Raw genomic sequence first — 17,508 nt, 5'->3', positions numbered from 1 at the left:
AGTGCTTAACTTCGGTGATCTGACGGGTACCGAGGTTACCACTGTGGCAAGGCCATTGGTATGTTTCCAATTAGGCAATGTAAAAGCCATTGCCCACATGGACAGGAACCAAGATATAAGCATTATATTGTTCCCATGTTTCATATATTCAGGACACTAATGGATTCCAAAACAGTCTGGAGACATTGGCCAGGATGCCATGAAATGGCTGAGAGGATTTGATCAAGTTGCCAAAGAGAAGAGGAGGGATGCTATGATGTGTGTGGCAAATCTGTATTTTTACTTGGATGACACAGCCCAGCAGAGGAAGAGAAGTTCATTTCCTGGGATAAATTACACGCCAAACTGAAGAACACATTTGGCAACAGTCAGCAGTAACTTCACATAGTGGAAGAACAATTGAGGAACGAAGTCCAAATTAATGACAAAATGACGTGGCCATACATACTGAATGTTGTTTTCCTTTGCAACTTTATGAATCCAAATATGACAAAAGTTGACAAAACCTTACATTTGATGAAAGAAACCATGGAAGACATGTACCAAACTCTTCTGTTTATGGAACAAGAGAAGAATTCATCAAGTGGTGGCAGCACATTGAGGAAATGCAATGTGGGAAGGGGGTGGGGTGGGGGAGGAGTTCGTTGAAAGAGATATGACCTCGAGACATGATCTCTGCAGCCTTAGTGGAACACCATCGTGACGTCACTTCATTCATATGCCAAATAGTAGGGGAAGAGACACATCATTATTTTAAGGCAGCTGGAAATATCAGACTGCATAGACAAGAGGTATATCAAACATTAGCACCAATCTTCACCACCAGTAGAACACACCATGAAAAATGGACTCAGACTTGGATTTATACCGCAGCTGTCAAACAACCCACCAACACAGGTACAGCTATTTCTCCGCTATGTATAATGCCCCGCAGAACAACAGACCTTTGGACGATGGAGGACAACATGCCAATCTGTTTTCACAGTGGACACCAAGACACATTCTATGTTACTGCAGAGAAAGAAGTCAAATATTTGATTACTATTACACTGCAAGACATTAGCCATAACAACAGTCCCATTCACACCAGTTAACTGCATATGATTACAGCCAAACTATGGGACAAAGCTCATTGCCGTACCCTGCACATGGTCATTCCCCCACACACCATAGCTGTTCCATATTGCTGTACAGTTACCGACTACTCACCTACCTGCCGAATTCAGGAAAATGAAATGAGGCAACCATCTATGGAGATGAGGCCACTGCCAATGGAAATCCTCCATGGATGACAGTCAGCAAGATATCAGGAAATCTCATCAACACTATCATTGATGGCCAACCTGTCCTGGTGCTAGTCAAATCAGGGACTTCCTTTACTGTAATATCAAATGCTTATTGTTGACAGCTAAAGAAGACTATATTCTGTTATATGAAAACAACTGTGCTGGAAGTCACAAATGGGAAATACATGCAGGAACATGCATTGCAAGAATAGCTATCATTGACAGAACACAGCCATTTGAATTTGTCATTTTGTCAGAAAGTGGTCATAATGTTGCTCATGCATGGGGCTTCTTCAAAGCACCACAAGCCATCAGACTGTGGAAGATCAGAGCTCCAGATTGACAAAACTATTTGAAAAAGCACACACAAAAAAGATTGCTCTGGAGAGTAGTTTGCTTTTGAAAACATTATCCTCCCATCATCAATGAGCTGAATTCCAGTAATCAGTTTAGATGCTCGGTTAAGCTCTGAAGCTTTTGCTGATTGCAAAAAGCTGGTCAGGTTCACAAAAGAAATCTAGATGCCTGTGATGACCATAAGAATTGTAGGTGGTCAAGGAGAAACTTTGTGTCACTGATTATCACAAGCAGTCACAACACACTGCAAAAGGTGTGTGTGTGTCTAGCGCAAGCTGAACCAGTCCAGGAAGGGCAGTTTAATGCCACTGCTACCATTACAGACAATGCAGTGGAGTGGAGAAAACACAGACCCACTGTACATGGTAAAACACCATATCAACACTGGGGATTGTCCACAAATCAGCCAGCACTCATAGGGTGTTGGCTGAACAATGGATGATCTGGGTGTGAAGGAGGTGCTGCAGGATGACACCACTGAACTGTCAGTGCCCTTGGTCTTTTACTGTGGCCTTTGTGAATAAGGTAGATGGCACTTGGTATTTCTGCATTGATGCCAAAGACTGAACAAAATCATAAAATTAGATCTACATTTGCCACACTTTGATGACATCCTAGACTGCTTGAGATAAGCAGTGAATTTCTCAACTATGGACTTGCAGTTGCCAAACTGAGGTTGATAAAGCTAACTGGGAAAACTCTGTCTCAGTAACGCATGATGGCCTCTAAGAGTTCAAATGTATGCCAGTTGTACTACAGAACGCTAATCAAAAAAAAATAGGAGCAGCCACAAATTTTCCAACTCTTCAGCACATTCATGATCTGAGAAGTTTTCTCAGAATGTGCTCATATTACCTGCGACTGATAAAGGACTTACGTATCATGGCACTTCTGTTGCAAGAACTGCTAGAGTGGGATATCAAATTTTCCTGGAATGAGGCATCAGGAAGATGTGTCATTTTCCTTATGAAGGTGCTAACATTTTTCCCAGTCCTAGCACTGTATGATGATAATGCCAAGAGAGAACTTTGCATTTCCACCAGTGATGCAATAGATGAAGATCTAGTGCAAATACAAGAAGGTTCTGGAAAGGCGATACCTTATGCTTCCAGAGCACTTCCCAAGTTTGAGAGTAATTATTCTACAACCAAGAAAGACTGCCTTGCAGCTGTTTGGACTCTCAACAAGTTCCAACTATATTTATAAGGAAACCCCATTCACCATTGTGACGGACCACCTTTCTCTATGATGGCTGACTAGCCTGAAGGACCTGTCAGGTCGACTGGTGGATGGGCACTGAAGCTTCAGGAATACATCACAGTGGTACACAAAACAGACACAAACACAAGGATGCCAACTGCCTTTTTGATCTGTGGTGGAACACAATATCGTGGACAAAATTAAAGACATCACTGCATTAAATGACATTGCCACTGAAAAGAGTAAATTTCAAGCATTGCTGAAAACCACAAAAGCCTTGGGGAATTAGGAACCAACCAAACAAGAATTCCAATTAATAAACAAACCATTGTGTATGACGATTTGCGACCCAACAGGACTGAAATGATTGCTCATTGTCCCAGATCATGTACGGTCCACTATCCTGAAGTTTTTCATAATGCTCCAACACGTGTTCATCTGGGATTTGTGCAGACTCTCAAGAGGATCAGATGGAAGTTTCACTGTCTCCAGGTCTCTATTGATCCATTAAACATTATGTGAGGCAATGTAAGGAATGCCAGTGACAGAAGCAAATAACATAGTTAATCTGGGGCATCTGATACCAACTCCACATGCAAAAGCATCTTTTTTGCGGGACTAGGACTGACCTCTTAGGAAGCTTCCTGAAGTTGACAAATGGGTAACAGTCTGCACTGACTGCCTCACCCACTACGTTGCCACCAAAGCTGTGCTGACTGCTGAAGCTCTCGAAGTGGCAAGGTTCATGGTAAAAGACATCATTTTGAAGCACGGAGAACCCCTTGTGATGAGCTTGGACAACAGAAAAGTTTTCCAGTCGAGAATAGTATCAGAGGTAATTCTCATTGCGAATCATTCACAGGAACACAACTCCCCCCCCACCCCCCCCACCCCCCCACCCCCCAAATAGTTTCACAGAATGCTTTAATAAGATGTTAGCAGATATGCTCTCGAACATTAATGTCAAACAGAGAGATTGGGATACCATTGTCACATCCACATACAATATGGCAAAGCAAGATAGTACAGGCTTTACACCATTCTTTCTGTTTCACAGTTGTGGTGTGAGGCTGAAACGATAATGGATACAATGTTTCCATTTTACTAGGTGATACTCAGGAAGACTGCATGAAACAACTCGTTAGCAGGGCCAAGAAGCAAGACAGTTAGCTCACATACAGATCCTGGATGTCCAGGAGAAAGCTAGGTCACATAAGGACCCTGAAAACCCACAAGAAAGACCAAATGCACTATAACACCAGGCACTGGCCAGTGAGATACAGCTCAGGAGAGGTGGTATGGATTTTTATGTCTTTGTGGAAAGTGAGACCTTCAGAAAAGTTACTGAAATGCTACTTTGGATTGTACTGTGTCCTTTGTCACTTGTCAGACATCACATGTGAAGTTGAGGTCATGAACTTTCATCAAGAAGGCAAAAGCACTGAAACTTTATCCATCTCCTCCATGTGAAGCCCTACTACAGTCCTGAAGAGCAGATCAGTGGGGGCTTCTTGTTCAGGAATACTGAAGACGTGCTCAATAACTGTGTAGCTTTCATGGGAAGGGCTATCTTCTTTACATTGCCTTGCATAGTGTTTAATGGATTGGTAAAGACCTGGACAGTGAAGAGGATGCAACAACATGACTAGAAGATGAGGAACCACCAGTGCTACCATGCAGATGACCACTGATGAGATCTAGATCCAGAGTACAGTAGTCAGCTTCACTGAGAACTTCTGAAACCGTGGATTGCTGTTTCTCTGGGAGATGGAGCAATGCTGCAAGCCGAGCTGCAATCAGTGTGGCATAGTGACGAGGGTGACAGATTGGCATACTGCAGGTCGCCAGTTCAAATCTGACCACCAGAAATTATTTGTTATTTAGTATTTATCATTTCTGGTAGGTTCTCAGAATTCCTTACATTTTCAATGTTTGTATATTCAGGAATATTCGATATCTGTATAAATAGCAGTACTCTTCATCCAGGATGTTGGTTCTGCTCAGACTGTACATCGGTTTTCGTGAAAAATGTGGTTTCAGAGCTAAGTGTTACACTTCAGTGATGATCCTGCTTTCAGATTGGGTCTTGATTCTGGTTACGATGTGACACTATATAAAATTATTAAATGAAATTATTTGCTGCTGTTGAAGCCAAGTGAAGCACTTTACAAAAAGTGATTTTTATATCTTCCATCTTACAACTCTTACCTCAAATGTGTTGCAATTTTAAAAATTTCACAGTTTCCTTAAATAATGAATTTTGTCTAAATGAATACTACCGCTGAACTCATTGTTCAGAGATCAAAACTTCACATTGAAAGTTATGTAAAAATGAATAATCAAATTTACAGTTCTTCTTGGCAGCCATAAGTTTCTATCATAAACACAAACTAAACTATTAAAACAGAAAAAGCAGAACAAAGCACATGAATGCTGGAGAATTTATGCAAGTCAATTTGTATATAAAGCTGCAACAGGCAGATATATATATATATATATAAAAAAAAAAATAAAAAAATAAAAAAAAAAAAACTGTTTTCATAACTGTAAATGTGTTGGAAAATTTAGTGGGCTGGTAAAAATGCCTCTTCTAGTTGTAACTAATCATTACATAATGAATTAAATAAACAATATATCTTTTAAGATGAGGTACCATTTTCTTTTAATAATCACTCATAAAACAGTGTGCTCTATAGCTTATAGGACATTTACTTCCTTGCAAATTATTAAGAGACATTGAAGAGTGGGTTCATGACAATAACCTGAAATGGTTTCATAGCAATCTGCATTCTCATAGACTATTTTATAATTTCTTTTACAGATCATCCAGGAAGAAATTCCACTAGAATGAAGAGAGCAAATGCTGTTTGCTGGGGACATGGATCAAGAAGAGAAGCAGCATTTGAACATCAGAGCAACTTTATACAGTTTTTATATTTTATACATAGATATAGTTTCATAAAATTCAGTATTTGTTGAACTGAGAAGTATTCAGTGTATGGTACGCTTTCAGAAAACAGTAAAATAAAAAATTAATCTTTATTTTCTGTTGTATTTACACAATCACTCACTCACTCACTCACTCACTCACTCTCTCTCTCTCTCTCTCTCTCTCTCTCTCTCTCTCTCTCTCTCTCTCTCGATCACAGATAATATTATTGGTTATTAAGGGCTGCCATGTTTCAAAAGCCCTGGTAAAAGAAAATCCTAGTTTGATGCAGTGGCTGGCAGATCACTCTGAAGTTTCTAGTAAATGACTCTCCCTAATAACTCACTGTTAGTCACACCATAAACCTGAAAGTTGTCTGTTAGGCTAGTATCCAAAGAGAATATATGTGTGTAGAAGTGAGTGTGTATGCAAATGTTAACACAGTTGGGGGTTGGGAAGGGGGGGGGGGGGTTGCTAGTGAAGAAGAGAAGGATGATTCAAAACGGAATATTGGCTTGGTTCTAACAAATCTGAAGCTGTGGTGCTGTTGAATGATTTATTTGAAAAACAGTTTGATTCATTTGTAGAAATAATGAATTTCCTGATTCAGAAAAGATAAAAACATTTGACTCCATCATACCATTTGTGCACAGCAACTGTGGCATATTTCAAAAAAGGAAAAGGACTTCAGCAATCATTCACAAATCCAGTCTGTATTTTATTACAGATTCAGATTTCAGCTATTGAATAGCTATCTCCAGTGCTAAAAGTACAAGAAAATATACAATAATCAATAATTAAGATGTAAATTAAAACCACAGTTTACAATAGTAGTGACAACAGATTAGGTAATGTACCATTTAAACTGAGCCATATAGACTCAAGCTTGTGACAACTTGTTACTAAACGACTTTAATTGTCTATACAAGCTCCCACTCTCGTAAGTTGAATGAGAAAAAGAGCTAGATACCACTAAATACATTGCCAAAGAAAATGGCTATCCTCCACATGATATAAATAAAATTTATAATAAAATTGCTACTAATTGCCAACAAGATGTATGACAACATATTACCAATAAATTGGAAGACAACAATAATAAATACATTTGTTTGCTATAGTATGATAAAGTTAGTATGAGAACAGCATCAATTTTTAGGAAACAAAATACAGTGGCTTCATTCTCAACTATAAATAATCTTGGGCATATTCTGTCTCAGTGTTGACAGAAGAATAATTTATCATGAATCAAGTGTGTATACAATTAAATTTTCATACTGTGATTCTTGTCATGTATGGCAGACAGGAAGAAGATTTGAAGTTGGGTTTGGCGAATACAGGGCTTTGGAAAGGTGAGATAAAGATGAAAAATCTAACTTTTCTACTTAGCTTATTGAGATTGGATGTGGTGTTCCATACCTGCACTTTCATGTAAGACTGCAACATAGAACTGAAAAAGGCAGATTTATGGACTTTGTGGAGGAGACTGAGATTTTTTGCAATCTGAGGTTTTCTGGCACCTGCCTGCTCAGTGAGTAGGTGGTGATGAAAAGCTACCAGTTTTGGAGCTTTTTGACAGCCACCTACATGGAGGCAGAAGACTTCATGATACAGGACGGATGTAGTATTCCGGACATTTCTCCTCTTTATGTGACAACACTTAGCAATTCACCACGTGAGAACAAAATTCACTTTTACTTGAAGGTGATGTTTTTTCTTGTAATGTTTTGTAATTATCTTATTTGTTAATGTTTTTAACATCAATTTCACCCAACACATCTTGAATTAATCTCTTACAATTTTACATATAAGGCAATCTGCACACATCTTTTCTTCTCTGCAGCTAATGCACTGCAGCTTTCGTACAATTTTTTTATGTTTATTAAGATAAGTATATTATTTTCAACAGGTAACACTGCAATGACAATCACTGAGTATGACTGGTTACTCTAGACTTTTTATTAAGTTTTATGTAAAGATGTTTTATAGTATTTTATATTGTCTTTCCACATTTATTCAGTGAGTCAATTTTTCTGCTAATTTAATATCATCTGCAAAATTTTAACATATATTTGCTTTATGCCAAAATTGTTAATTGTAATAAAGATTACTTGGATTTGGTATTTAAATTTTAATGCCAATTTTACACAAAAAACTGAACTGGTAATTTGCATTGGCATTAGTGGTATAGAGGATGTTACTCTTCCCATATGACATAAACTGTGGCTCCTTTTACTGCTCTGTAAACGACAGCCTCTGATAGAATCTGTTATGTAGCTGTTAAATGTTAGTCATATAGTAACATGTATTGTCAGTAGCTTGAAAACTCTATATGACTTTGTTGAAATGGTACATTACCTAATATGTTGCTACTACTATTGTAAAATGTGGTTTTAGTTTACATCTTTAATTACTGAATCAAGTACATTTTCACGGAATTTTTTAAGATGTCTATTCAATAGCTGAAATCTAGATCTGCAGTAAAATACAGATTGAATTTGTGACTGATTGCTGAATTCTTTTTCCAAATTAAAAGACCCCACTTTGTTCATGTGTAATATCAGTGCCACAACATATCTTGGAATGCTTGTTCAGAGCATTATAATAATAATACTGAAAGTTTGCTACAGAAAGAAATGAAAAGTGTTCAATTCTTGACACTCAGTTAAAAGAATTAGAATATCTGCTTGATAATATTCAGATTGATATTTAAGAAGAGGCAGAAATTAATAAATGGTCTAACAAAGTATTCAATTAAATTATAGTGAAGCAGATTGTAAATCTCTATAATGCACAATCTGCTTTGTGTTGCAGAGTTAATTATGGGTAATTTAGTATCAATGAAGCGACTAACAAAATGTCACAAAGAAGTAATGTATGGAAAACCAAGAGGTGTATATCGGTAGCAAATGATAAGACATTTGTGTGGCAGAACAATGATGTAGATAATATATATGTTAAAGAATTGGAATTACCAAAGAATGCAATGAGTATAACCAAGAAGGATGATAAAAATAATTTTTATATTGATGGTAAAGAAGTTTTCAGAATTATATCAGACATGGAGTAGTGCAAACATTAAGTTGCATAATGCACACAATTGAATGGTATTCTAACACTGATGTATGTAGCAGGACTGACTGATATTCGTAACAGGACTGGAAAGGAAGTTTATTTTTGTATTAATAAAAGGGCAGAAAAAGCCATTGCATAAACAATGTTAATGTACAATGTACCTACAGCACCATTATGGCAAGCTGATGGATCACAGAACAGAGAGCCAAACATTTTAAGTGTAATATATCAAAAAGATAGGTATCTGCTCTTATCTTCAACAGTATTATTAAAAAAAATGAAGACAATGACAGAAAGCCGTGGGTGGAGCAATACATAAAATAAGAGAAAGGCAACCTCTCACCTACATCTGATCAAGGCATGGAGCACAGTAACACATAAGATAAAACAGCATTGCCACTATCTTTTGAATACCAGCTCTTTATCCAGCAACTGTACGTGCATTCACACAAACAACCACACAGACACCCAAACGACACTCCTATGGCCATGACAAGACTAATTATTGGTACTCAATTAGTACTAGACTATTGAAAGCAGTTGCCGGACTGATGGATGTGGGGAGGAGCTAGGGAAGGACACAAGGAGTGGGTAGTGGGAAAAAGGTAGATCTTTGGATAGCTGACTTCGTGACTGCACACCAAGACAAAAAAGTAGAGAGGGCACCATAAAAAGATTTGTAGGAAGGGGAAGAGAGGGACTGAATGGAAAAAAGAGGTGAAGGTGGCGAGAGACAGAGAAGGGAGAGGAGTCGAAAAATGGGTGTGGGGGGAGAGGGTGAGGGCGAGAATGCCATGATTTTTTTTTTTTTTTTTTTTTTTTGGGGGGGGGGGGGGGAGAAAGAAAGAGGAGTGGTGTGGACAGAAGAGAGAAGGGAACAGCCAGGGTGAGGCAGTGGGAACAGGTTAGTGGAGGTTTAGGACAGGTAGATTGTGAGAGTGCAGGTCATGTTGGAGAGAGAATTCCCATCTGTGTAGTTCAGAGAAATTTGTGCTGGAAGAGAGTATCCAAGTGACCTTCATAGTGAAGCAGCTATTGGGGGGGGGGGGGGGGGGAGAGAGAGAGAGAGAGAGAGAGAGAGAGAGAGAGAGAGAGAGAGAGAGAGAGAGAGAGAGAGAGTGTGTGTGTGTGTGTGTGTGTGTGTGTGTGTGTGTGTTTGACAGGTCTTGCACAGGGGCTGACCACAAGGGAACGACCCATTGTGTGCAACATTGGTAGTAGGATAGGAACAGTGTTGGACAAGGATATTCTGTAGGCTGAGTGGGCAGCGCAGCACTACTTTGGAGGACATAGGTAGGATATTGGGTAGAACATCCCTCATCTCAGGACGCAATGTGAGGTAGTTGAAGCCCTGCTGGAGGAAGTAGTTGAGCTTTTCATGGCCAGAGTGACACTAGGTGATCAGAGGAGTGATGGTGAGTGGCCTGTTAGCCAGCCATTGGCCAGCACTCCTCTGATCACCTGCCTTGAAAAGCTCAACCACACCCACCACCAGAGCTTCGACTACCTCACATTGCGTCCTGAGTAGAGAGACATTCTAGCTACATCCACAAAAGTAGTCTCTTGCCACCTATCCAACCTACAGAATATCCTTGTCCATCTCTATTCCAATCCTACTCCCATTGCTGCACCCCTTGGGTCATTCCCTTGTGGCTTGCCCAGGTGCAAGACCTCTCCCATATAACCACCCACTGCCCCCCAAGGCAGTTCAGTCACAGGCATTTCCTACCCAATAAAAGGCAGGACCACGTATGGAAGCAGCCATGTTATATATGAGCTCTGCTGTAATTGCTGTACAGCACTGTATGTGGGCATGGGAAGTAACCAGTTGTGGGAAACCGCAATCTTGACCATTCAGTTGCACACAACAACACATGATATCAATGGCTGCTTCACTATGAAGGCCATTTGGATATGCCCTTCTAGCACAAGTTTCTCTGCACTATATAGGTGGGAATCATCACTCCAACACATCCTACATTCTCACAATCCCCCTGGCCTAAACCTACGCTAACCTGTTCTCACTGCCACACGTTACCTTTTCCCTTCTCTCTTTTGTCCATACCACTCCTTCTTAATTGACATTGTGTACTGTCTTCTCTCATCACTCTTCCCCTCCTCCTCATGCAGGCATTCTCTCTCTTCCCTGTCTCTAACTCCTCTTCCTTCTGTTTCCCTCTTCACCTTCATCTTTTGTCCTTTTTCTGCCCTCCTCCTTTTTCCCATCTCTCCCCTCTCCCACTTCCCATATCTGTTTTTGTTCTATGCTCTGTACATTTCTATTCTTTGTGTATGGCTGTGAATTTGTCTGTCCACAGATCTGCCTCTGTCCCACTACCACCACTTTGCATCCTTCCCTACCTCCTCCCCACCTCCCATTTGCACACGCAACATTTTTTAGTAATCAAGTATCACTAATTAATCTTGCCATAGCCACAGAAATGTGCACTTGGGTATCAGTGTGGTCGAGTGCGTGAATGGTTGTACTATTGCTGGAAAAAGAGCTGGCGTTCTAAAGCTAGTGTCTGTTGTTTCCTGTTATGCGTTACTGTGCTTCACACATTGATCTGCTATATGTGTTTGCCTTTCTCATATTTTACATATAGAATGATGCTTCCAATGAGAATTTTTAATGGGGAAAATAGTTATAAATAAGGGGTGTGAAGCAGTGTATAGGTATTTGTTTATGGATGATATATTTGAGCTCTTGGTGTCATAAGGGTGCAGGTAATTGTAGGCAACATCTGTTTGGTAAACAGGGCTACATGTCTTAAAAGGCTGGATCCAGTCATCTTACTGTGAGTATACAGCATGATGTGGATGGTGCTTTAGGTATTTCAGTCAAGTTACATAGAAAGAATAATGTGAATACAGCATTTATGTGAGTTGTGGATATTATGACAACTCTAGAGACAGTATGATTATACATTTCCAGGGGGTTATAGTAAGCAGAAAAAAGCCACATTGCTGGTGGAGATATTATTTTGCGTTTATTGTGAGTATGGTTAGCAAAGAAACACTACCAGATGAATAATGTGTTATGGTGGTAAGTAACGCAAGTGCGAATGAGTAATGATATATTCATGATTATTGTAAGCATCCTTTGCATTAGAGTCGATTCTGTGTTCAGAGGGTAATGGATGCCCTGGTTATTTGTGGTAGAAGCAAAGGGATGAAAGTTGACAGCTCAGGGTAAGTACCGAATGTGGGTAGTGACAGTCACCACCTTTAAATAGAATAAAGTTTGTTATTGAATGTACCATAGATTCATCAGCAAAAATGCAGTAATAGCATAGTCTGTTATATGAAAAAACAGCACATTTTGTATTTTGAACTGGAGACAAATGTGTAGGTGAGACAGTACGTTTAAAGAGACAGATCTTAAATTTTACAGCGTATACATGTAGGAATGTATTTTGGAAACTGTTGTATTAAGATGGAAAGCAACAATGTAGAAAGAAATTTAGTTATGACCATGAATTACAATGAATGTGATAAAGGGCAGTACCTCTTTAGTGAGTGTGTCAGTAGCATGGCTGATGTGAATAAATAAAAAGTCATGAAAGAGATGAGACAGTGGTAGTCAGTGACTCCACACGAAATGTAAACAGAGATATTTGTGGAAAGGGGGGAGAGAGTACACCAAAGGGTCCATGTAAGTAAGGTGATCAGATAGGTCACATGTAAAGCATACGTTTCAGCCACACAGCTGGAACCATTGCCTTTTACAGCGTGAATGACATCCACTGAGACTGCTAACAGCTATAGAGGGTGAAAAGTATTTAATTCCAAATCTTGAAAATGCATTCTCAGGCATGTAATGGTGTGACAAGAAGAGCTACTAGTGGACTTAGTGTCCATAACTAAGAATTAACATAAAACAAAATTATTTTCTGTATGGAAAATGATTAATTAAGAGAAGATGGTTTTATCAGTATTATTATACTTAAGATGTAGAATGTTTCTCTTTCATGTATTTTATGTTTTCCTAAAAATATGCAGTGCAAATATTTTTTGTTAGGTATACTGCGATAAAATTTATGCACATGATAAATTAAAGCAATTGTTTGAATAGTCATAGTCTGCAAAACAAATTGGATAGAGGAGTGCAAAGGCAGAGTGTCCGTACCAGACGTTATAAAGCTAACCTAGTGTCTTCCTGTGAATATTACATGCAAGAAGGAAAATATATTGCCCAGTGCAGTGAAATAACACATGAGTTTTTGTTTCATTTTCAATTAAAACACAAAACAGTTTCCCAAAGTAATTGAAAGTTTATGTAATTGATGAAAGTGAACTAAAGTACATTGAGAGAGTGAAAGATTTTCAAGACCAAGATGAAACTTTCATCATTAGCAAAGTTTATGATTATAGTGAAGATAAAATATTTTGAATGTGATGTACTGGTTTATTCTTTTGTCTACACCTGGATGTAATATTTGAGAATTACATTGTTTTGTGTTTTAAAATAGAAACTGCTTGGTTCTCAGAGCCAGTAAATTTGTTGTTTATTGTAATGTGAAGGTTGCTCACACCTGAGTTCCTTAGATGATTTGAAGCAAGAGATTTTTTTACGCAATTGAAATTTTTTAGCATGAAAATTCTGAATTAGAGTAAGAATTTGTAGTAGGCTGTGTGTTATTCCATGTTACACATCCCACACATTTTCTGCTGATTTTATTACGAATTAATTTATACAGTAGTAAATTTTGTAGATAGAGCAAAATTTTGCAGAAGCACGTTGACTGCTCCCAACCAAATAAGTACTAGTGATGGAGGAGAGATCACCATCTAACATGTTGGGGTATGAAATGGATGATTAGAGTGGGAACAGTAACTACCTACTGACTATACAGTAAGAGAACTGGAGTCTAAACCAGCAATTTTAAATTATTGCAATAAAGTATTTTGTAAAATGATAAAGACTTACATGACAACCAAACATTCAGTTGTTAATGTTACAATACACTATAAATGCAGTCAACATGTTATTTTATAAAACAATTTTCCTCTATATTGTTGATGAAGGTAAGCTGATGTTTTCCAAGTATGTACCATTATAGAATTACCAATACTCAATTAGGGCAAAGATCAGTGTTAGGTTACAACTCCATATTGGTCAGTACAATAATCAATGTTAATTTTATTGCCAGAAACGTTAATTCTGTGAAAAGCATACATTATTGTGAATGACTTGTGTTTGCTTGTCATTGTTTTTCATTGAGTTTAGTAAATTTGCTACTGCCCACAAATAAACTCCGTACTATCACTTTCCAACCCCTCATAATTTAGTAGTAACCATACCTGCTTTATATTTCTTGTTAAACTTTGAACAGCACATCCACCTACAGGGACAACAAAAGATAATGTAGTCATGGATATTCCTGAAGTGAACACATGCAGATTTATGCCTCCTTTAATATGAGATTTGTGGCGGTGGTCTAAATGTTTCTTACAGGTACACGTGGTTATTAAATTAATGACTGTACAAAGGGAGACATCAACCACTGCATTAAACAGAGTCACAATTATTATGCAGCACAAATTACCAACATTAATGATTACATACATCAAATGAAATAAACAATGAATATTTGTAACAAGTGTGAAAGACTGAGACTTGAACTTGTACAGACATATTTTGTGGGCACAGCAGGCAGCTGGAGAACAGTAGGTGATAGCCATAAATGTTTGTTGCAGCATATACTCCACTAAAGAGTAAAATCATCATATTTTAGATCTCACTCACTTCAACCACCAGTAAAATGATGTCCAACCTTATGGAATTTTAAAGACACACTGTTGCATCTGACTAGTATGTAACTATGTGATAACACTGAAGAAGGAAGCCAGGAAGATTATAGTTTATCATCCCCCTCAACAACATAGCCAGTAGATTTGAAAAAGCTTGATTTGAGGGATGGTGGGAAAGGAAATTGGCTATATCCTTTTTGAAGGCATGGGTTTAATATTTGCCATAAACAAAACCTTGGAAAATCTAAATCTGGATGGGGGTTTGATTGCCACTCCTCCTGAATGGAAGTTCATCATCCTAACTACTGCACCAATTCATTCAGTTATGTTGTTGCAGATATCAAACCATTTCCATCAAGATTTCTCATTAGCTGCCACAATCATTCACAGTGTAGACTACGCTACATTTATTGTTCTGCCTGTTTGAACTCACACTTCATGGCATTGGTGTACAGATATTCCTTGCATTGTATTTGTCTTAGTGCTGACTTGTTTCAAAATACCATTATTTCTGTGTGTGCGGGTGATAAAACATGCAGACATAAAGCTGCCAATGAGAATGCAGTCTACTCATCCAATATGAACAAATGCTCCATTGCTGGGTAAAATCTTAGAACAGCAGCAGGGGTAGCAACAGCACCTGGCACTGCAATAGTAGCTAACAATAGCAGTTTGTACAGCAATAACATTGACCAGCAGAGTTTGTTTCAATGTGTCCACAACCTCTGTCTTTCATTCTACCTCCAGCATTCATGTTTTTTATTGAATCCAAAACTGACTGCTGTTCATGTATACGACTTTGATGGCACTTTAATGCTTGTCAGGCAATTGACAAAAGATTTACAGATAATTCCTCTTACCTTGCTAGAACTCAAATATTTTTCATTTGTTACTTAAATTTGTTCACCTAGTGGATCCTGTATCTTCAGCTTCACGAGAAAAATATGATATCTTAAGAGAACATTTTCACAATCAAACCCATGTAGTGACATTAAATTAAATTTTGACCAGACTACGAAACAGCCCAATAAATCATATAATTACAGGGCTTTGAAATGCTGTGAGCAAGTCAGAAACATAATTTTAGCTGCCGCAAATGTCAATTCCTTGCTCCACAATGCTTTATTAAGATATGCCCCAAACAAGGAAATATGGCAGGAAACCTAAATATTGCCAGACCTTCTTCAGATAACACACTCTGGATTACATAACCATTCGACGTAGCACCAATTATGGACAGGCAGCTGAAGAGCGAAGTGGATATTACTGAAACACTCATCTTCACTAACCTCAACAGATCTTTTTGAACAGTACTGTTTTCTGCTCAAAGTGCTGTGGCTACAGCAAGAACTATGCACACAGCTTCAAAAGAAAAGTGTTGGCTCAATTGAAGATATACAATGAATCTTGATGAGATAGGATCTCGAAACTTGTTACCGCATCTATTCTCCTCAAATTTAAACTCAACACAGTGTCATCCTGTGTACCCATCATTTTATGATTGTTTCTTGCTTAATGGAAAATAAGCATGCCTTGAAATTCCTATTACAAATGAGGACACATAATCTATTTGTCAGATCAGAATAAAAACAAGGATTCAACCTCAAGATACATTTGAAATGAAATTCATTTTGGTTTGACCAAATACTATGCAGTCCCCAAAATGCAACATTAATTTTCTTTGAACTCCCAAGTAAAAATCAGAAAATTCAGTTTCAGGTACATTTGGGGTACCCATCAGTCTAAATAATGAGCTTACATAGTAAAACGTATGGGCCTCACTACTGTCTGCTGCAACATAAGCATGTTTCCTTTACTATGAAAATGATACCTGTCAAAAGAAAATTCTCTCATTGTTTGTCTGTGTGTATTTTTTTTAATTTATATTTTTATGTTGACTGAATGTACTGGGCTTAGATGTTTTCATAATCTTCAATTATGGAAACCAAGATAGCACAGGTATAGTATTTGCAACAACTTCTTGCTTGAGACTAGACAAAATGTACCAATAACTATTTTCACCTGGCTGAGGATGTGCATCTCAATTTGAAGGTGTCATTATGTGCAGGTCACACACTACTACTACAACTTTGTGATGTACTCTGTGATCATCTTAATTAGGAATGAGTTCAAGAAGAAACTACACAGTCCAAGAAATGGGCTAAGTGGAGCAGTGTTTGTATTAACTGCAGTACACCACTTGTTTGACAAGAAAGCCAATGGTTCTTTACTAATATTTGGCAATTTTAGAAGCACAATTCAAAAATGTCTGAAGCTGGCTGTTCCTTATTCACGGCAGTCCATTGTCTGATACACCATGGGCACTTTCTGCGAAGGTTGTCAAAATAAAAAATGTTATGGGCACAGTTGTTCAAATGGTTAATTATCTTTGCTCACATGGCTCACACATTACCAATTTAAAGAATTTCTGGCTGATATCGAAGCAGAATACCTGGACATACCATACCACACTGATGTGAGATGGCTGAGGAGAGGGAAGGTGTTTAATCATTTTTCTCCATGAGGGATGAAATCAGTACCTTTTTGGAAATGAAAGGACGTCCAGAAGAATTACTTTGTGAGCTTAAGTGGATGGCGAATTTGGCTTTTTTGAGTTATCTCACTGGTCATTTAAATACTTTGAACATTTCACTCCAAGGCAAAAATCACTCTTGTTGATGTAGTGCAGATGATTAAAGCATTAAAAAAAAACATTTTGCGGAAAACAGTTGTGCTAGGAGGATTGTGGACACTTCCCTGCATTAGAAAAGAAGATGTGGATTTTTCAGATTATGTTCAAATTGTTAGCAAATTACAAGAATAATTTGAAAAGAGATTTTTGGAGATAAGTGAGCTTCAACCAGCCTTAGATACATTTCTTCCCCCATTTTCCCTTCAGGCAGAGGA

At 38.1% G+C, this 17,508-nt stretch overlaps 1 protein-coding gene across 1 annotated transcript in view; it reads left to right on the top strand.

Moving 5' to 3' along the window:
• Positions 1-5,885, top strand: part of LOC124775510 (E3 ubiquitin-protein ligase lubel) — a 488,311-nt gene extending 482,426 nt beyond the window's left edge. Inside the window, exon 24 of the mRNA XM_047250342.1 lies at positions 5,665-5,885. Coding sequence (XP_047106298.1) covers positions 5,665-5,694 — 30 coding nt within the window. The 3' untranslated portion in view covers positions 5,695-5,885. The remainder of the gene's footprint in view (positions 1-5,664) is intronic.
• The last annotated feature ends 11,623 nt before the right edge of the window (positions 5,886-17,508 follow it).

This window comes from Schistocerca piceifrons, chromosome 2 (assembly GCF_021461385.2).
Source record: "Schistocerca piceifrons isolate TAMUIC-IGC-003096 chromosome 2, iqSchPice1.1, whole genome shotgun sequence".
Lineage (NCBI taxonomy): Eukaryota > Metazoa > Arthropoda > Insecta > Orthoptera > Acrididae > Schistocerca > Schistocerca piceifrons.
Note: the sequence above shows the minus strand (reverse complement) of the source record. Positions and strands in the feature narration are given on the sequence as shown.